Source organism: Ceratotherium simum, chromosome 35 (assembly GCF_057802395.1).
Source record: "Ceratotherium simum simum isolate JZ-2026a chromosome 35, ASM5780239v1, whole genome shotgun sequence".
Taxonomy (NCBI): Eukaryota; Metazoa; Chordata; class Mammalia; order Perissodactyla; family Rhinocerotidae; genus Ceratotherium; species Ceratotherium simum.
In genome coordinates this window covers 6,971,773-6,992,625 of record NC_141934.1, presented here as the reverse complement: position 1 = coordinate 6,992,625, position 20,853 = coordinate 6,971,773, and the positions used below count along the sequence as shown (strand labels likewise).

At 43.8% G+C, this 20,853-nt stretch overlaps 1 protein-coding gene across 1 annotated transcript in view; it reads left to right on the top strand.

The window, feature by feature from the left end:
• SLC5A1 (solute carrier family 5 member 1) overlaps nucleotides 1-20,327 on the top strand; it is a 58,305-nt gene extending 37,978 nt beyond the window's left edge. The window contains exons 6-15 of the mRNA XM_087423613.1: nucleotides 655-760; nucleotides 1,916-1,996; nucleotides 3,128-3,348; nucleotides 3,579-3,714; nucleotides 5,336-5,443; nucleotides 9,512-9,662; nucleotides 11,887-12,055; nucleotides 15,147-15,362; nucleotides 16,946-17,051; nucleotides 20,110-20,327. Of these exons, the coding sequence (XP_087279739.1) occupies nucleotides 655-760; nucleotides 1,916-1,996; nucleotides 3,128-3,348; nucleotides 3,579-3,714; nucleotides 5,336-5,443; nucleotides 9,512-9,662; nucleotides 11,887-12,055; nucleotides 15,147-15,362; nucleotides 16,946-17,051; nucleotides 20,110-20,327 (1,512 nt within the window). The remainder of the gene's footprint in view (nucleotides 1-654; nucleotides 761-1,915; nucleotides 1,997-3,127; nucleotides 3,349-3,578; nucleotides 3,715-5,335; nucleotides 5,444-9,511; nucleotides 9,663-11,886; nucleotides 12,056-15,146; nucleotides 15,363-16,945; nucleotides 17,052-20,109) is intronic.
• Nucleotides 20,328-20,853: the final 526 nt, after the last annotated feature.

Below are 20,853 nucleotides of genomic sequence, written 5' to 3'. Positions count from 1 at the left end.
TTAACTTTGTTTAATCCAGCATTTCACCAACCTCTTTGATAATGGAATCCTTTTTTCCATGGACTACCTATTATCATCTTGAATAAAGATTGCTGAGAAACTTAGGACTAGAGCATGACTCTTTTTCAAGTATTCATATCCTTTTATTTTATTGTGGTAAGAATACTTAACGTGCCACCTATCCTCTTGACAAATTTTAAGTGTAAAGTACATTATTTTTGACTATGGGTACAGTGTTGTGTGGCAGATCTCTAGAGCTTATTCTTTCTACTTAACTGAAACTTTATGCCTGTTGATTGATAACTCCCCATTTCCCCCTCCACCCAGCCTCTGGTAATCACCATCCCAGTCTTTGCTTTTATGAATTTGACTATTTACCTCATATATGTGGAATCATGCAGTACTTCCATATTGTAACTGGGGATAAAAATATGAACCTCTAATTGTGGGATTCAGCCAAAGCTCAAGGGGGTGTGGGCCAACATTGGGCCCCAGAAATCACAGGCATTGACACTACTCAGGAGACAGCTTCTGCTAATCCCTCCAAGTTTACCCCCCTGTCTCTGCGGCTGAAGTGCCTCAGCCACAGCCTGGGCACACCCTGCAACCAGCTGGCCTCTCTCACTGCTAACTCCACCTCTCCTCTCCTTCCAGGCAGACATCTTCTCTGGGGCTATGTTTATTAACATGGCCTTGGGCCTGGATCTGTACCTGGCCATCTTTCTCTTATTGGTAGTCACTGGCATTTACACAATCACAGGTGAGTCTACTCAGCTCAAGCCCAGCTCGGGGTTAGGCACTTGTGAAGGATAAAGGGAAGTAGGAGATGGCTTTTCCCTTTGAGGAAGAGAGATACACCCAGGAAACAGCTTAAGGGTGGGGTATTTGCTTGGCTCCAACTCACAGACCCTAACAAGTTATATACTAGTTGCTCCAGAAAACCCCAGTGTTGGCTGGAATAGTTAGGACAGCTTCTTACAGGAGGTGGGGAAGGGCTTGGTCTTGCAGGATGTGGAGAGAACTTGGCTGAGTTGGGAGAATCAGGGAGGGAATACCAGGTGCAAGGATAGTGAGAGCAAGGGGACGTAGACAGGAATGGGCATAGCCTGGGATGGAGGCAGGATGAGAAAGCAGATGAGCTTGGCTGGAGGACGGTGGTCGATGGAAAGTAGTTGGGGTGTGTGTGTGGGTGATAAAGCCTGATAGTTCAAATGAGGTCACAGTGCAGAGGCCTTGGAAGCCAGACAGAGGCCTTGGATTTGATGTGACAGAGACTGGCAGGCGCTGTAGAAAGAAAGAGAGTGAGTGACACACACAAAGAGATTTTAGAGGAAGACTCAAGACATGATTGGAGAAGGTAGTGACATGAATAACATTTGGGGGCACCTTTGCAGAGGTGTTACTCTGCCCCAGTTAGCGGGGCCAGGGTCAGTGATGGAACTTGCTGCTCAGCGGAAGCCCCATAGCTTTGGGGACAACAAGTTACTGAGATGGTCTGAAAAAAGAGACAGTAGACATACAAGTAGCAGTTTGAAATGTGCCGATTTGGTAATGTCCCTAGGCATCTTGTAGAGATGTCAGCTCTTTGGTCTTCCCTTCCTTTGTTTGTGGAAGATGCATCTTCCTACCACAGAAGAGCCATCTCCTGGCCTAAAAGAAGCACATGAAGCTCTTCCTCCTCAAATAGGGAGAAAATTCTCCTTTCCCCAAGGCCTTCCCAGCATTTCTGTGAAAAGTGGAGATGTTGGAACATGCTAGGTAGCAGGCTGCTGTAACAGGACAAGGGAGGGAAGGAAGGACAGGCAGGTGGGGGACTGAGGGGCATGCTTGGAAGGGTGGAGGGTGGGGAAAGGAGGCAGGCTGACAGGTTGCCCTCCTACGTGGTGTCAGATGTATTGTCTCCTTGCCTGCTTAGGGGGCCTGGCGGCTGTGATTTACACGGATACCCTGCAGACCGCAATCATGCTGGTGGGGTCTATTATCCTGACTGCATTCGGTAAGTGGGGCTGGGGCAGGCTGAGGAGGTGGGGAGGCAGAGGTAGTGGCCTAGGGAGAGAAAAGTGAGTCCAGCCTTGTTGCTGGCCCCTGGCCCAGGCGGTGAGTTGGGCGTGCTCTGCCCTCCCCAGGGGAATGGTCTGGCCATCACTGTGAGTGTGCAGGGGGCACCTTCCTCAGCCCTGGAGGTCTCAGGCTGAGCCTGGCCCAGACAGCACCCGGATTCCTTGCTGCCCTCTCCAGACAATCTGGGCCAGTGGTCTCCAGAGTGGGCCTCTGATGACATGGTCTTCTACCCATAGAGAAACTGGACAAAGAAGAGGATAAGACTAGACATCCCTCAGGCTAAATATATTCACATGTTGCATCTTAAATTACGTCTTATCTACATTTTGATGTTAAATGTTCTTTTTTTTTTAATGTATTGGTGATAGTAATTGATCATTTTCTTGTTTATATCCTTATTTGACAAAATTTTAAAAATCAGCCACTCTATGTTGGGCCCTCCCCGCCGCCCAAATTTTGAAATTTTATTTGTCTGTGAAATCCTAAAGATCCAGAGGTGCTTGCTATGGGAGGATATAAAATGCATTTTATTTTTACGGGGCTCATGCCTTCTGTGTGTTCTGTGGAGCCTCTTATCCGCTCTCTGTGTTCTGTTTTCCAAGAGCTGGAAATTCCCATTCTTTGTCCACCCCACCACTGCTAGGACCACTGCTGGGACCAGGCTGTGTGTCTCTAGGTCTGTGTCCGGGATCTCAAAGGCTGCTACTGGCAGCAGGGGGTGTGGGGAAAAATTGAGTCTTTGAATCTGGTTCAAAACCAAAGTCTTTCTTTTAATAATTCAAATACTTTCCCTTTGTAAAGAGGTTTATGGTTGGAGTACTTTCACAGATTATTGTTTTGGACCCTCCCAGTAGCCCCCTGAGGGGGCTGGGCAGGGTTAATAAACCCATTCTATGGATGAGAAAGCCGAGGCCCGGAATGAGAAAGCGACTTGCCCAAGACCACACAGCAAGAGTTCTGGCTGTGTGGGTTGGGTCCTCTCAGTTTCTCAGGCATCCACAGCAGGAAACTGCCATGAAGAATTGAGAGCTTCAGAGTGTTGATTTTCGTTGCCGATGTTTTCCAGCTTTTCACGAAGTGGGAGGGTATGAAGCCTTCGTGACAAAGTACATGAAAGCTATTCCAACCCTGATTTCTGATGGAAACATCACCATCAAGGAAGAATGTTACACCCCAAGGGCCGACTCCTTCCACATCTTCCGAGATCCCCTCACGGGAGACCTGCCATGGCCTGGGATCATCTTTGGGCTGAGCGTCCTCACCCTGTGGTACTGGTGCACAGATCAGGTACTCACGTTGGATGTGCAGGGTGGACAGGGTCTCCCTCAGGGCACTACAGGGACTCTGGCTTGTGGAGCTGGGAAAGGTAGGGCAGGGCTCATGTAGTCTGAGGGTCACTGAGTCTTGGTGACATGGGAGTGCCAGGTGACATGGGAGTACCCCAGGAGCTAGGGTAGCTGGAGGGTGTCTCAGGGTCTCTGGCCTGCACCCCTCCCTCACCAGCGTTTCCCTGGCAGGTCATTGTGCAACGCTGCCTCTCAGCCAAAAACATGTCTCACGTGAAGGCTGGCTGTATCATGTGTGGGTACATGAAGCTGCTGCCCATGTTCCTCATGGTGATGACGGGAATGCTCAGCCGCATCCTGTACACAGGTGATGCCTTCTGCTGGACTCACTGGCCACTCTCTCCCATTTTCCTGGCCCTGAGTCACTTCTAAGCCCTGTAGCTCCCTGTCCCTTCTTTTCCGCCCGCTTCTTCTTTTCTTGCCATGATTACTGTTCACCCTCAAGTGAGCAACTTGAGGTCACAGAACCTGTGGAGTTGTCTTCCCTGGTTCCTTACATTGGCAATTGCTTTTCCCCTTTTTGCAAATTCTCTGAAGTCACAACGTGCCTCCAACTGTAGCTTCTTCTAGCTAATATTTTCTCACTTCTTGCTCAGTCCTTCCCCGTCTAGGCTGTAGTAGTGTGTATGACGTCCTTAATGTCCAAGGACCTCAGCTGCCAGCCAGTCTCTAATTGCCTGCTGCTCTGAGCTCTTTGTCCTGGACCATTTCCTTGAAGGAGCCCTGAGCTTTGCACTTTGCTATCCAGGGTGATAGATTTCTTTCTTTGCCCTTTTGTGGCCTCTCCAACATTGCCATTTGCATGTGTTCTTTGATCAGTCATCATAGGTCAAAACTGTTTCCTTGGACATTAAATAATGACAAAAAAGAGCACTATGGAGTGAAGGTTTGGTGAGCGCCCTCCAAAATGAAGACAGGACAGTCTGGGGGCAGTTGCTGCCATTGGCTGTGAAAAGTGCTCCTAATAGTGCTCTCACACTCCTACACTAGCTCGCCTGTCATGAAAAAAATATTCCTAATTTAATAGTTTATATTATAATAGGTATAACGCACATAAAAGTATTTCGGATAGACTGTAATGAATCACTGCTATATGGGGCAGCACTAAATGACATACCTGTAGTAGGTACCTCATAAATGTTTGTTGGTCTGAATTCTATAGAAGTTTCTAGAATTTCCTCTAAGTCTCTAGATCTAAGTCTCTAGATGTTCCTTTCCCCTCCCAGGCTACTTTCTTTCTATCTCTACTCCAGATTTTCCACATCTTAGAAGTATTGCCCAACTGCCCTCCTACTGGGGAATTCCCTCAGTTGTCTGGGCATTCAACTGGGCATTCACAACAGCTGCTTAAAATAAACTTCAAAATTAGGAACCACAAGTCACTGTGATATTCAGGAGAAACAGGATAATAGTCCCTGCTGAGCTGCCTGGTAGCTAGCTAAAGTGTAAGGACTGTGCTCCCTCCCTCCCCACCCTAACATTTCTTTGCTTCCCCCCTCCTTTGCCTAGGAACTCTTTTCTCCCCAGTCAGAGCTTGGGGATGGTCAGGACCAGCAGGGAAGGGGCATGGCATGGAAGGGCTCAGCTGGGAGCTTCAGTCTTTGTGGAACCATTTCAGGGCCTTGGGCAGGAATGTCCTATTTGAAGCCTTGTTTTAAGAAAGTGCATCTTGGGGCCAGCCCTGTGCCTTAGTGGTTAAGTTTGGTGTGCTCCGTTTCAGCAGTCTGGGTTTAGTTCCCGGGTATAGACCTACACCACTCGTTGGTGGCCACGCTGTGGTGGTGATCCACATACAAAATAGAGGAAGATTGGCACAGATGTTAGCTCAGTGTGAATCTTCCTCAGAAAAAAAGAAAAAAAAAGAAAGTGAATCTTGGAAATATTTCCCCAATGTCAGCTTGCTGACATGGCTCTTTATCTCTCACCAGAAAGAGTGGCCTGTGTCCTCCCCTCGGAATGTGAGAAATATTGTGGCATCAGCCTTGGCTGTAGCAACATTGCCTACCCAACCTTGGTGATAGAGCTCATGCCCAACGGTAAGAGGCGTCCTCGCTGGTGGGTCTTTCTTGGGAGGCTGGTGGGGCTTAGGCTTTACACAGGTTTCTGTGGACCTTCTAGGGCAAAGCCATTTCTGATCCTGCGGGGCCAGTAGGGAAAGCATCATTCTGGGTGTTCTCAGTTTTTGAACATGTCTTCCTTCAGTGGGAGGGAGACATATGAGTTGGTTGGGCTCTATGAGACCTGATGCTTGTCCATCAGTCAGGCTTGGAAAAGGGATGATCTGAAAAAGTGTTAGGGAAAAACATGACGTTTCCATGCTCATCTTCTTCAAAAGAAGGTCTTTTGAAACTCTCCAATAGACATTAACATAAAGACTTGAACTAAATGGAGTATTACCTGGAAAATGAATCGAATTGCAGACTGTTCTCAGGAAAAACATGGTGACAAGGGCAAAGAGTGATTTTAGTTCTAGAATGAGGATGTTTGAGGCAGTCGATGGATGGGAAACAAGGGGGCTTCTCACTAAAGAGAATGTGTTATCCTAGGAGATTGAGTACTTAGAGTCCAGAATAGTTAGAGTTTTGGGGCAGACCTGTGAGGTTACTGTTCATATTTCATGTTGAAGAAAAACCTAATTCTGGCTCAAGAGATGCAAATCTCATCGGGTTCGGGGTCTCAGGAGACCGAAAATTCAAAGATATTGACCAGGAAAATTTAGAATAAACTTATATAAAATTTTCTTACTGAAAGGAAACATAGAGACCATCTAGTCAAAACTTTCATTTTACAGTTGAGGAAACTCATACCTACAGAGAGAAAGTGACTTTTCCAAGGCCACACAGCAACTCAGTGTCTGGCTTACTTAACTCTGCTCAAGGCTGGAAGTGAGGAATTTGGGATGGTCTTTTGTTTTAACCGCAGACTGGATGCATGACGCTGGGTAAACCATTTGCATTTAAATTCTATAAAAATGGGAGTAATAGTTAACTATTCCACTGAGCCAGGCTGCTTATTAATTAAGGTTGCAATTAGCAAGAGTCTCATGGCTCTTTTAGAGTTCCGGCTTGAATTACATTGCCCTTTCTGGGGGTGTTTATGTTATTTATTTAGATTGGCAGATCCTGATGCGGACTGTAGTTCTGAACACTGTGTTAGTGCGGACTGTGCATGACAGAAAGACCTGTGGGCCAGAGGACAATGAGATGCTGTTTACATGTGCCATTGTCATTCCCTCACTTTTGGCTGGAATCTGGCTTCTGTAAACACTGAATTCCCTAATGACTGCCATGTGCTAGATCGAATAGATATTTTCCGTTCCTCATCTTACTGGATCCCTCAGTAGCATTCAGCATTATATATGACTCATCTTTCTTGAGTTACTCTCTTCTCTTGGATTCCATAATAACTTCTATTTGTGTTTTTTCCCCTCCTCCTTTCAGCTGCTCCTTTCTGTCTCGTTTTCCAATTCAGCCTCCTCCACTCAGCCAGTAAATGTTCCCCCACCAATCCATCACCAAATTCTGCCCATTTTGTCTCCTAAATATCTCTTATATTCATCTACCTCTCTCTATTTTTACCTCCATCACCATACTCTGATATACCATTACTTCTTGCCTGGACTGCTGTAAAATTAGGTTCAACAAATATTTGTTGAGTGAGTAAATGAATGAGAGTTTGAAAAGAGTGTAGTACAGAGGGGAGAATTCTATCCCAGCTTAGCAATTAACAGGTGAAGTAACCCTGACAAATGGCAGAGCTAGCGCTCGAAGCCCTACCTACTAACTCTTTGAAATGGACCTTTGTTTTATCAAATGAAAAGTGACAGAGTTGGACTAGATCCCGATAACTCTTTTTGTAGCTCCAATAGTCTGCAATCTACTTTATACGAACTCAGGAGGAACCATTTAAAAAACCTCTCCACAAATAACAAAATAATTGGAATAGGCAGTCTTTATGTTTCTTTTTGCAAGGCTGTAGATGAAAATGAAACTATAAAATGATTTACAGATACAAAACCTAGAGGAATGTTAGAATCATGTTCCAAAAAGATCTCAAAATGCAGGAATGTTGACTCAGATCTAACAAGCTGAAGTTTAATAGAGAGATATGTCAAGTTCTATATATTTGGGTCCCCCAAACCCAGTTATACAGAATATTGCAATAAACTGAGGATGTTTAGCTTGCAGAAGAGAGAGTTCAAGGGGACATAAGTTGTCTTTGAATATATGAATGACGGTAAAATAAATGAAGAGTAACACCTCTTCTGTGGGGTAGCATAAGACTGTGTCTGAGGCTGTAGAGAGCCAGACATCAGCCTAGTCAGGACCGTCCAAGAGAGAGCAGGCCCCCTGTGGGGTAGTAAATTTCCTGTTGCGGGAGGGTTTGGGCAGAGGAAATGTGTAAGGGATTCATGTGTCAGATGGATGGTAGGCCTAGGTGACCCTGAGAGTACTTCTGAGACTGTACTCTCAATGGTGGGACCTCAGCATGGCCTGGCCTTCCAGCTTCAGCGGGGACAAGCTTGTGCTCTCCTTGGTACAGAAGGAGTAATAGAGTTTATAGCCAACCGTGCTTGCCGTGATTGGGAAAAGTTTTAAAACAACAATCCCTTAATCTGATTTGGGCTGCTGTAGTATTATCCCCATTTAACACACCAAAAAATGAGGCCTAGATATTGGCATGACTTGCTTAGGTCAGAGTTGGAAATAGAGCCTTGTATTTTTTTTTCAATGACAACTTTATTAAGCTGTAAGTCACATACCATATGATTCATCCACTTAAGGTGTACAACTCAACGGTTTTTAGTATATTCAGAGTTGTGCAACCATCACCACAATTTTAGAAAATTTTTGTCACCCCCCAAAAGAAATCCTGTACCCATTAGTAATCACGCCATATTTCACCCCAATCCCCCCTATGGCCTAGTGCAGCCCTAGGCAACCACTGATCTACTTTCTGTCTCCATGCATTTGCTTACTCTGGATACTTCATATAAATGGGATCATACAATATTTGTTATTTTGAGCCTGGCTTCTTTCACTTAGCATAATGTTTTCAAGGTTCATTCATCTTGTAGTATATATTAGTACTTCATTCCTTTTTATTGATGAATAATAGTCCATTGAATGGGCATACCACATTTTGTTTATCCTTTCTTCAGTTGATGGACATTTGGGTTTTTCCCACTTTTTAGCTATTGTAAATAATACTGCTGTGAACATTCGTGTTCAAATTTTTCTGTGGACATATGTTTTAATTTCTCTTGGGTAGATACCTGGGAGTGAAATTGATGAGTCATGTGGTAACTCTATGTCGAACTATTTACGGACCTGCCAGACTATTTTCCACAGTAGCTGTACCATTTTACATTACTGCCAGCAATGTATGAGGGTTTGTATGTCTTCACATCTCCACCCACACTTGTTACTATCTGTCTTTTTTTTTTTTAAATTATAGCCACTCGAGAGGGTGCAAAGTCAGTATCTCATTGTGGTTTTGATTTGAATTTCCCTGATGTTGATCATCCTTTCATGTAATGATTAGCCATTTGTTTATCTTCTTTGGAGAAGTGTCTCTTCAGATCCTTTGCCCATTTTAATTGGGTTATTTGTCTTTTTATTATTGAGTAGTAGGAGTTCTTTATATATCTATTCTGTATACTAGACCCTTATTAGATATATGATTTGCAAATATTTCTCCCATTTTATGGGCTGCTTTTTCACTTTCTTGAGAACCTCATCTTTTGAATTCTAGTTTAAGCATTTGTGTTATATCATGATTCTTTTGGGTGAGAGATCTTATAAAAGTCCCCTCATATGGAAACACACACACACACCATCACCACCACTACCATCATAATCATCATCCAGTTACAAAGTATTTACCTCATATATATTTTATTCTAGCTCTTTGTTGACTGCTGTGGGCTTACCATATAATTTAAAGCCACAGTCCATTCCTTAAAACTTCTAGTCTTTCTGGAGAGAGAAATCAGAGAACACGGCATGGTTTCAGAATGCAAACAAACTTTGAGTCCTCACACTTTCCAAGCACAAAAGAGCTGAGGTGCTGTGTGTGCCACTCAGAACCTCCTTCTCTTCCAGGACTGCGAGGCCTGATGCTGTCAGTCATGTTGGCCTCTCTCATGAGCTCCCTGACCTCCATCTTCAACAGCTCTAGCACCCTCTTCACCATGGACATCTACACCAAGATCCGGAAGAGAGCATCTGAGAAAGAGCTCATGATTGTAGGAAGGTAAATGCAGCATTCTCATGCCATGCACCACGGAAGCTTGAATAATCAGAGAGGTTCCACCTATGTTACCCCTCAAGCTAGGGAAGATTGCTAGGTGCCTGCATAGAATGGGAGTTATCTCTGTAGCTAGTTATGTTTGCCCTTGAGTGGCATTTAGTTTTCATTTGGAGATCATCAAACAATGCCCCTCTGGAGCAAGAAGTGACATCAGAGATCATCTAATCTAACTCTTATTTTATCAATGAGCAAAATGAGGCTTGTCCTGCTTAGATCCAGGCAACCTGGACAGCGGCAGGGCCAAGACTGGAACTCATGGCCAACTGAGTTCTTGTCCAAGGCTGTTTATACTGCCCCACACTGTCCTCCTCAGCCTTCAACACTGTAGCTCTCCACATTGGCTGTCTTTGAGGCCCAGATGCCTCCAATGCCTTGACCCTTTGCTGCAACATTTTGCAAGACCATTGTGAGGGTCAAGTGTGCTTATGAGCATGCTCTGTAAAGTCTAAAACACCATGCTATGTGCACATTTGTTATTGTCAAATGGGTCAATGGACACAACAGGGTACTGAAGGCAGTAAGCATTGTTACATGTGTCAGGAGTGCTCATGATCACAGTTATCCATGGAGCAGATTCTCTGGATAGGGGACTAGCAGAAGGTCTGCTATGTCTCTCCATTGGGCTAAGGCAGGTCGACCTCCTCAGGGCAGGTAGAACCAGTCCGTGGGGTGTCAGTCAAGAGAAAGGTTTCCATTGAGTGCAGGAGGGGTATGAGCTGCTGCCTCATAGGTCTTATCAGCAAGATTAGGGCAAAGGAAGGAAAAGAAAAATGACAGGCCTCTCTTGGGTGACAAGACTCGGGAGGTCTGACCAGGCCCGAGTCTACTACTCTGCTTCACAGGAACAGCACTGCTACCCTGACTGGTTTTCCCTCAGAAAGGAGTTTCCTGACTTTTTCTGTTATTTCTAAGGCTCAAGATGCAACATGGGAAGAGAACCATTTTGTTGCTTGGCTCAGGGCTGGACCCCTTGGCCCTGAGATTATGTTGTGGCTCACATTTTTGTGCATCCCAGGACTGCTGCCCGGGGGCTTGTCCTTGCCCTGGATAAGCTTACAGTTATAAGAAACAATTCTATTCTTTGCTGTGGGGACTGTAAGAGCAATCAGGGGATCAGAGAAGGGAGAGGTGAGTGTGGCATGTGGTAGATGGGGAAGGCTCCTGTGGGAGGAAGACCCTGAGCTGAGTCCAAAATGATGGGTAGGATTTGGGTAAATGGGGGGCAATAGGAAGGGAATTCCAGAAGGAGAAATATGTGAGTGAAAACACTGCTTTGTGAGGGTTAGTTTAAGACTCTTTTGCCTTAAATTCAAGTAAGTGAGGTAAGGGAAACACAGCCTTCTTTCTAAATAAATCAAGATTATAAGTAAGAAGAGCTTGTAAGGGAACCCTACACTCTTTTCAGGACTTGAAGTGAAACTCAAAAGGAGGAGACCTGAAAATACCTGGTAGTGTGCCTTTCTATCTAGATTGTTCCTTTATAAACTCTTCTTGGCTTGTGTTTTTAACTTTATTATGAAGAAGAAGAAAGAGGAGAAAATAATAATTATAGTCTTTACCATTTATTGGGTGTCTACTATTTGCTAGGTGTTTTACTATCAGTAATCCTTGTTCCAACCTTGCAAGATTTGCCTTATTATTCCAGATTTACAGATGGAGAAATTGAGACTCAGAGAGCTTAAGCAACATGTCCAGTATTACACAGAGAGAGTAAGAATTTGAATCCAGGACTGTCTGGCTCCAATACCCTGATCCTAAACTCTACTGCCTCTCAGAGGGAGATTCTCTTATGATAGTGACTGGGTCTACATTGCTATTGAAAGTCAAGGGCATTTCACTTACTCATAGGCATAGATGATTTTCCTGAAGAGAGAGAATACAGAAGAAAAAAGCCTAAAGAATGAATTTGCTAATTATTTTTCCTTGCTGTGATCATATTATATGTATGTAATATGTATATATACACACACATATATATATAAAATTTATATATATAATATATATTAAAAATGTATACATTTATGTGTATTTATATTTGCTAGTTGTGTGTGTGTATGTATATATATATATATATACATACACACACACACACACACCCCCCTAATGATATATATCTACTCATATAGACCCATTTATTGACACTCTGTTGTGGGGGCTTTGATTTCAGGTTGTTCATCCTGGTGCTGATTGGTGTCAGCATCGCCTGGGTGCCCATTGTGCAGTCAGGACAAAGTGGGCAGCTCTTCGATTACATCCAGTCCGTCACCAGTTACTTGGGACCACCCATTGCAGCTGTTTTCCTGCTTGCTGTTTTCTGGAAGAGAACCACTGAGCCAGTAGGTATCATTCTGGCATGTCCAGAAAAGCCATTCTAGCACAGAAGTTCCCACATGGGTTTGCATGTTCTCTATGAGAAGGATTCTATTTCCCAGACATCTTAAGCAGGAATGGGTGTGCTATTGAGGGTTTGTATTGGAGACCCTCCAGGGACGACGGGACTCTCCTGGGTTCACATTCTCTAGGACTCTTCTCCTTGCTGCTGGTTCCAAACTAATGATGTACACTTTCCATCCACTCTTCGTGATTTTGACCCAACTGCCTGGCACTCCCTGGGACGTCTGTAGCCCCTGGGTGAGCAGCTCCAGAAGAAGTCCCAGCACAGGCTGCTTTCAGTGGTTCTGTAGTGAGCAAGGCTTTCCAGCCAGCACTTTTCAGGGCCCAGTGAAGGACGACGACCTGGTCCTCAATCAATTTATATGCAAAACAATGTAAAGTAGATAACAATTGAAGGATAAAATGTGGCACAAAATCTAAGTAGGGAGGGATCCCCAGAAACGCTACATCAGTGTGGGCTGAAACTGAGAGGGAAGAGAGGGCTTCCAAGGCAGAGAGACTAGCACTGCCAGGAACTTGGAGGTGGAAGTGGAAGGATAGGAGTGAGGGTGATGAATCTCCCCTGGGTCAAGAGGGAGTTTGTGTGTGTGTATAATGGAAGACATAACTGGAAAGGGAGGTTAGGGTTAGTTGAGGAATGGCCCCTTTGAAAGCTAAGCTAAAGAATTTGAGTCGTCAGTGGGGTGACATTGCAGATTTTGAAGCACAATGAAAAAGATGCCTTTGGATATGCCTTCTGATTGGGGTGTTGCTCAGCTGTGTCTGTATCCTACCATCAACGTGATTGGGGAGGGTTGGGAAAGAGTAGGGGTGCTGACTATGTAGCTGATCGTCTGAAACAATGTAATTGATAATGTATTTTTGGTTGGAGACAACTCTTTTCTCCCAGTAGGATAGAAACAAATATATACCAGTGAAATACTTCACTGGAGTGACCCCAGCTTTGAGGTACATAAATCACCACATGTGCCTCTCTTCATTTGACATTTGCCATTAGGAAGACAGTCCAGATTTGCTGGTGACACAAAACTGGGTGCTTAGATAAATGCCCTTAAGAGGTCAGAATTGAACCTGAAAGTGATCTCAACAGGTTAGAGAAATAGGGACACATCTTGGGATATGTTTCAGTAGAGGTTGGCAGAAGCTGGTTCACTGAGCGATTTCCAAAATACAATTTAGGAAAGAGTGGCTAGAAGCCCAGTTGGGTGTTGCAGTGGGCTATAAGTAGATTCAATCCAGCAGTGGACCAAGGCTTTCAAAACAAAAGGCTAAGAACTGGCTAGACTGAGGAGGTTCTGAAGTGGGGGTGATTTTACGCTCTCCCAGGGGACATTTAGCAATGTCTGGGAACATTTCTGAGGGTTATGACTTGGGGAATGCTATTGATATCTAGTGGGTGAAGGCAAAGGATGCTGCTAAACACTCTACAATGCACAGGACAGCACCCCCTGTCCCCGCAAAGAATTATCCAGCCCAGCTGTCACAGTGCTGAGGGTAAGAAACCCTGGCCTTAAGTCTCTGGAGTATAGCACATAGAGATTGCAAGGTGACTGCAAGGACTGGTTAGGCACAGAGTTTGCTGAGGGGTGACTCCAAGTCTTGAGGAAAATGTCATAGGTTCCTAGATTTTTCAAGAGCTTCTTGGGAATAAAGACTAAAGGAATAGGAAGAGGCTAATTGCCAAAAGAGAAGGAAAACCTTAGCAAGTTTTATCAATGCTATTCACACAAACTAAATCAAGAAATATTTTTTTGACTTAATATGTTCCGGGGGATGAATGGGGAACACTTTTTTCTTTTTCCGTATTCCTTCATTCGTTTACCAGACACTTCCAGATGTCAGACATGGGCCTAGGCACTAGCAACACAAAGAGAATGAATCCTGGTTCCTTCCTGGGTAGGCTCCCAACACAGATGGGGAGACAGAGAAGTGAATGGGTGATTACACAGCAGTGTGGTCAGTACTGGCGTGGAAGTGTGTCCACAGTGCGGCAGCCATAGCAAGGAGGAGGCACTCACCTAGTTTTGTCTGGGGAGGAAGGGAGGGGACATTTAAGCTGGAACAAAGTTACCAGGAAGGGAAGAGTCTGTGCTCTTCCAGATAGAGAGAATGACCTTTGCAAAGACTTGGGACATGAACACACATGACATATTTAAAGAATAACTGGTAATTTAGCACACCTGGAATATAAAGTGTAGGCATACTGATGGCTAGCAAAGGGGCTATTCAGATCAGCACTTGACATGAATGCTCTTTCTGTCCACCCTTCTATGAGCTCGCTCTACTTTGTCCTTTTAAAATGTGGCCTCTAGACTCAGACCTCGTCCTCTAGGTGAGGACTGACCAAAAGAAAGAATGAAAGAAAGGAAGAAAAAGGTTTAAAAAAACCTGAAAAGTTGTCCCTCAATATTTCTAGTCTTTTAAAGGCTTTCCATATTTGTTATATGCAAATCCAAAATTTAATGTAAAAACATAGTATAATTTTATGTTCTCGAATTAAAAACAGTGACTTTGGATCTATAAAAGGGCCTGAAGAAGGAAGTATTATGTATATGTTGATGGAAAAGTTCATTTCTTTCTCTTTCATTCCCAAAGACCCAATTTTTTCCCATGTCTTCGAGGAATACAAATTCTTTCACAAGTAATTACTTTATATCTGAATGTGCCTAAATCTGGAGGCTGATGGTGATAGTAGCTGCAGGCAGAGAGATTCAAATTATTTTTAAATCCAAGGGAATTTTTGGAGTTGAGGCTTTCGGTTGACATTCTATACCAGTTATTAGACACTTTACCACATTGTATTATGAGTCCTTGTTTTATGACCCAGTGAAAGTCACATCACTGAAACGTGATGAACACACCCACTGAAGACCTGACTTAACACTCCTCTCCACATTCTAAACTCCAGTGTCTGGCTTCAGACGGGCTGGAGCTGTCATTTCTCTTACCTTTATTCCTTTGCCTCTGTTCCCCCAGGAATGCTTGGCTGTTTTGTATGTTTGGTGTCAGTTAACCCAGAGTTTTCTTTTACAGGGAGCCTTTTGGGGACTAATCTTAGGATTTCTGGTTGGGCTGGCCCGTATGATTACTGAATTTGCCTATGGAACCGGGAGCTGCATGGAGCCCAGCAACTGCCCCACGATTATCTGTGGTGTGCACTACTTGTACTTTGCCATCATCCTGTTTGCCATTTCTTTCATCACCATTGTGGTTGTCTCCCTCTTCACCAAGCCTATTCCAGATGTGCATGTGAGTATCCATTTGGGAGGCCTGTCCTGCCCTTGTTTCCTGTTCTCGCTGCAACACCTATCCTGGTTGGTCTTGGCTCAGTTAGACATCTCACACTCACATGACTAAAACAGTCCACATTTGCTTTTGGTTTCATGTAGATGGATACAGGACAGGGAGCACGATGTGCCAGCAGGGCAGTATCAAGCATGTTTCTTCAACAAGAGTCCTCACGGCAGTCCACATTTCAGTCCAGTGGCTATTCTCTGGATCCTGCTCCTGTGATGGCTCAGGTGCAAGGAAATGGGATCACACAGGTGGCCACACGGCTTAGATGCTCATGTCCCAACTAGGAACTTCTATTTCTTGTAAGAGTCTCATGGTCAGAACTTCCAGGGATCCCAGCAAGGGACATACTTAGTTAAAAAAACCACCACACTCAAGGAAATCTGCAGTATGATTTACCCTTTATATATATTTTCCAATTAAGCCACCAAACAGTTGCCCATAGCATTCAAGATATTTCAAACAATATTAAAGTCCAGTTGATTCAAGACTTCGAAAATGGCAAGTGCTCTTCTTTAGCTCTAGACATTGCCCTTGGTTTAGAGTTTATTCATAGCCTTCCCAATGCAGATGAAGATTACAAATTATGGGCCATTTTTTTCCATAAGCAATATAGTCTAGTAACCCAACACAGCTGACATTCTACCTTTTTCAGGTTTCTAAAGAACAGAACTAGAGAGTTAACCCAAGGTCATACTTCTCCGTAGAGAAAGAGAAAGGGTTTCTTAACCCTTTGCTCACACATATACAAATATGGAATCCCTAAGAGACCTTCAACCTCATTGCCAAATTTTCAAAGCTGTGACCAACCTTAATGTCAAATAAAGACTACTTTGTAGAAGGAGGACCACCATCATGTTTATTGGCTGAATCTGTCACAGGCTTTCTTTGTGTTGTATCAGTTGCTTCCCTATGTCTCAGTCTGAAAATATTGCAGCCCCAAACACATCTAGCTCCATGTTTCCTCATGAAGGAGAGAAAGCAAGGTAGTCACCATAAAGGGCATGGTTGGGATGAATACATTGCATTGATTTTCAGACTTCTTCAAGTTTCTGGTTTCAAATCAATAGAAACTATGTCTCCAGCTCTTCCCTATTCTAAATGGATCATGATTCTACAGATTCTCTCCCCATAATATGACAAACATATTGTGAAAAAATCGGATCTTACAGATTTTGGTCTTAACAAATGGATGTCTAATCTTGTTTCCCAGCACCAGCGCTAAAAGGAACAAATTCATTTGTCATATGCAACAAGAGTTCATTCATTCAACAAACATTTCTATATTTAAGGCAGTCTCTTAGCCTCTGAATATGCATATGTCATAAGGGCTAGTGTATACATGTGTATGATTTACATCTAACTTCTCCACATATTTAGAGATAATGCTGTGGATGGACACTATTATCTATGTTCTTGTTGATACTGAGAGGCCACATTCCTTTTCCTTTCTTGATGCATATCTCTTTGTATTCCCAACATTTTGGTCCAAGACACTATTTGGATCTTTCTACTAACCTGTTCTGCCTCCTCCACAGCTCTACCGCCTGTGTTGGAGCCTGCGCAATAGCAAAGAGGAACGTATTGACTTGGATGCAGAAGAGGAGACTATCCAAGAAGCCCCGGAGGAGAGCATTGAAATAGGTGATTTATGACTGAAAGCCTATTCCCAAGCCCTAAAATCTTACTCCTACGGCAGCCAGAAGACTTTACCGAATCCTTCACTAAATGCCTTCATCAAAGTTCAGATCTTTCTCCTAGAGGGGAGTGAGGAGCAAGTGGGGTGTGAGATGGATAAATGGGTTTTGGGAAGATCACTCTAAGGCCTGGTCAAGGGGAGGAGCGGGATACAGAATCATCCCAGCTCGCCCACCCCTCATAGTTTACAGTGCTCAGTGAGTAAGTGTGGATGAGGTATTTGCCACCCTGAATTGATTTGGGACAAGGCCAGGGACAAGGGAAGAGTCAGAGCTCTTCCGACATAGCCTATGAACTGAAAGCAGGTGGAACCAAAGCTATGGTCAGTTCTAGTGACATCAGCGGAGTGGAATTGAGGCTCTTGGGGTCTTGTGTCTTACTGGATTACCACATCAAATTTAGAAAATCAAATTTCTCTGGAAGTCCAGTAAGACCATGCTTAGTCAATGCTCAGAGACTTATCCTGATCATGGGGAAATGCTTTCCTCGGCTTCTGTGTTGCAACGTTTCCTCTCTACACGGGAGGGGTGCACGCATGGAGGATAGTTGTGGAGATGTGCGGTATGCAGACATGTGGGAGCTCAAGGTCATATGTGCTTTACCTGGTGCTGGGCTGGAGGTCTCATCACTCCATCTGAAGGTGAGTACAGATGCAGCAGAACAAGTTCTGAATCTGGCCATCAGGAATATCATAGAATCTTAGCTCTGGAAAGGGCCATAGAGGTCATTTGGTCTTATCATCTCATTTTACAGACATGTAAATTGAGGCCCAAGGAGGGACAGGCTTTACCTATGGTCCCAGCTCTGATACAATCTGCTCTTGATTTCTAAAGACCTTTCAGTTCTGAAACTTGTAGCTCTGCAAGTACTGGAAGGAACCTGCAGCCACAGGCAGCTGACCATGGTGTTGAAAAACACAGCCCCTTCCTGCTTCCTTGGAGCAGGTGGGCACGAACATGCCCCCTACTTTTCCCACCTCCAAAAATGTCTCCACATTGAGTGAGAATATCATAGGTTTAAAAGGGACATGGATAAGGAGTATCTAGAATGTTCTAATATGGAAGAAGTGATTAGTTGTGTACCAGAAGGCAGACTTAAGACTGATGTGTGGAAAGAACTCGTTCAATTTTAACTCCAAGTAAGGAGGCAGGATAGGGCAGAGTGTAGGATTTGGATTCAGGAAGAACTGGGATTGAATCCTGACTTCTCTACTTACTACCCTGGGCAAGTGATTCCATTTTTCTAAAGCTTAGATTCCTTATGTAAAAGTATTCTAAATGATAGCCCATATCTTCTAGTACTGTTGGAAACATAGAATGACATAATGCTCCACCATAAGAATTGGCTATGATTATCACCATCATGATTGCTACTAAGGAAGAGTTTTCTAATGGAGTTGGTCTGGAAAAGGGTGAGCAGCAAGTGTGCATCTATTAGGGATGCCATATAGGGGACTCCCACACTGGCTATGGAATTAGCTTAGTGACTTCTGAGGTTCATGGAAGCACTTGAATCCTGTTGTTGAACTCATGGTGAAACCAAACTGAACACCATGCCCTTAAAGTACTATAAACTAAGATCTCTTGAGGGCTTTTATAGGCAATGGGTGTCACTCTCACCATTCTCTGAGAAACAGCAGCACAAGGAACCTTACAGCTGCATCATCATCCTCATATCATTATCATCACCACTATCATCATCATGATTGATAATGATACGATCATAACATATTTTAATTATGTATACCTTATTCTATTCTAGCGATTCATTTTGGTACCACATCATACTTTTAAGGCAGATAATGCAAGTATAATTTTTCCAGTTTTACAGATGAGGAAAATAAGACACAGAGACTTTCTCAAGGCCACCTAACTTTTTATTGACCCAGATAACTGTGCATTTCACACTTGGGCTGGTCAGTGAGCCCAGCTCCTTGCTACTCCTTCCCTATTCTTCTGTTTTGGTGGAGTGGACCAAAGTGGATGGGTACAAGGAGGTTTGTCTCTCTTTCCTATGCGTGTGAGAAGAAAGAGAGAATAGGAGGAGACTAACACTACTTGACACCTACTATGTACTGGGTGCTCTCTCTTTCAATCTTATGAGGAAGAATATGTTATTTATCAAATTTCACAGATACAGAAGATGAGAGGTGAATTAACAAGGCCATAAAACTGGGTTTTGGTTCCAGTTCTGACACATGTATGTGCTTGATCACTAAGGTTCTTTCCAGTTCTAAAATTCTGTGACTCTTAAAGATGGCAGAATGGAGAGCAGTTGTCCCTGACCATGGTGCTGAAAACACAGTGGGCTTCACTTCCTATCTAGTGAGTTACAGACCTGAGATTCTAACCCAGGTCTGTCTACTTCCAATGCCACACCTGGGCTCAGAGGAGAGAATTAGTTCCCTGGGTGGGCATGCACTTAGAATGGCAGGGCCAGTTGGATGGTTTGATTCAGCAATGTTGATATGCAACATGAGATCTTAAGCCCTGGAAGTGTTGATCACTGCTGCCCCATATCGGGGACCGTTCAGACAAATCCTTACCACATATCTGGATCTGTTGTGAAGACTTGGAATTTCAAGGTGTAGCCAATGCACTCCTGAGTCATGCCAGTTTCATTGCTTTCCAGCGATGTAGCAAACAGATATGAGTTTATGTGCTTTAGAGGTGGGTTTTCTGTGTCCTTCATATGTCCCAGTTCCCCATCCCATTGTTAACGTTTCCCTCTCAAAAACTATTATTTTCTGTTTGATTCTAACTGTTATATATCAAAATGCATTTGTGTGGGGCCTGATAGAGATAAAACTTAGGCTAGCTGATCATAAGGATGTAGAATCCATCTATTAACATCATCTTGTAATTAATTAAGTTCACTCAAACATTTTGTACTATATCCATTCCTGCAAATGAGAAAATTGGGAAATGTCTACTCCCCTGGAAACCTTTTCTAGTCCCTTCTGCTTCTGTATCCAATAGTTCTTTTATGGCTTTCCCCAACACAGAAGTTCCTGAGAAGAAAAAAGGATGGTTCAAGAGGGCCTATGACCTGTTTTGTGGCCTGGATCAGCAGAAAGGCCCCAAGATGACAAAGGAAGAGGAGGCAGCCATGAAGCTGAAGATGACAGACACCTCCGAGAAGCCTTTGTGGCGGACGGTAGTGAACATCAATGGCGTCATCTTGCTGACTGTGGCCGTCTTCTGCCACGCATATTTTGCCTGAGTCCTGCCTTCTGCTGCGGACTGCACTCATGAAGGCCAGACTCTTTCCTCTGCCTCCCTTTAGCCCCATTCAGTGGTGTTCAAGGGAAACCAGCCAGTTGTAAACTTTGCCCAGTCGATAAATGTGTACCTGTGTAATTACAGGCTAGCTGGAGAAGAATCATTAACTTTCTGTTAACTTATGTATTTGAGGCCACTGTGATACAGTCAGCAGTACAGATTAGAGCTGCAGAAGGAAAGTCCACTTAGTCCTATCTAGGAAAACACAGTCTAAGAAACAGAAGCCCTGTGATATCTGATGCAAGTTTGTCTCAGGTAGATTCAGTGTGTCAATATTGTTTGTGATCCTTGAGTATTATTTTAAGAGTTTGGTCTCCCTTGTTCCTGCTACTTTCCCTGTCTGACCTCCCTGTCATCTTTTTTTTTAAATGTCCCACCTCATCACATCCTTGTCAAGTTTTTCCTGGCATAAGAAAAATCAATCTGATAAACTGATGAATGCATGGAAGTTGAAGATAGAGGCCTAA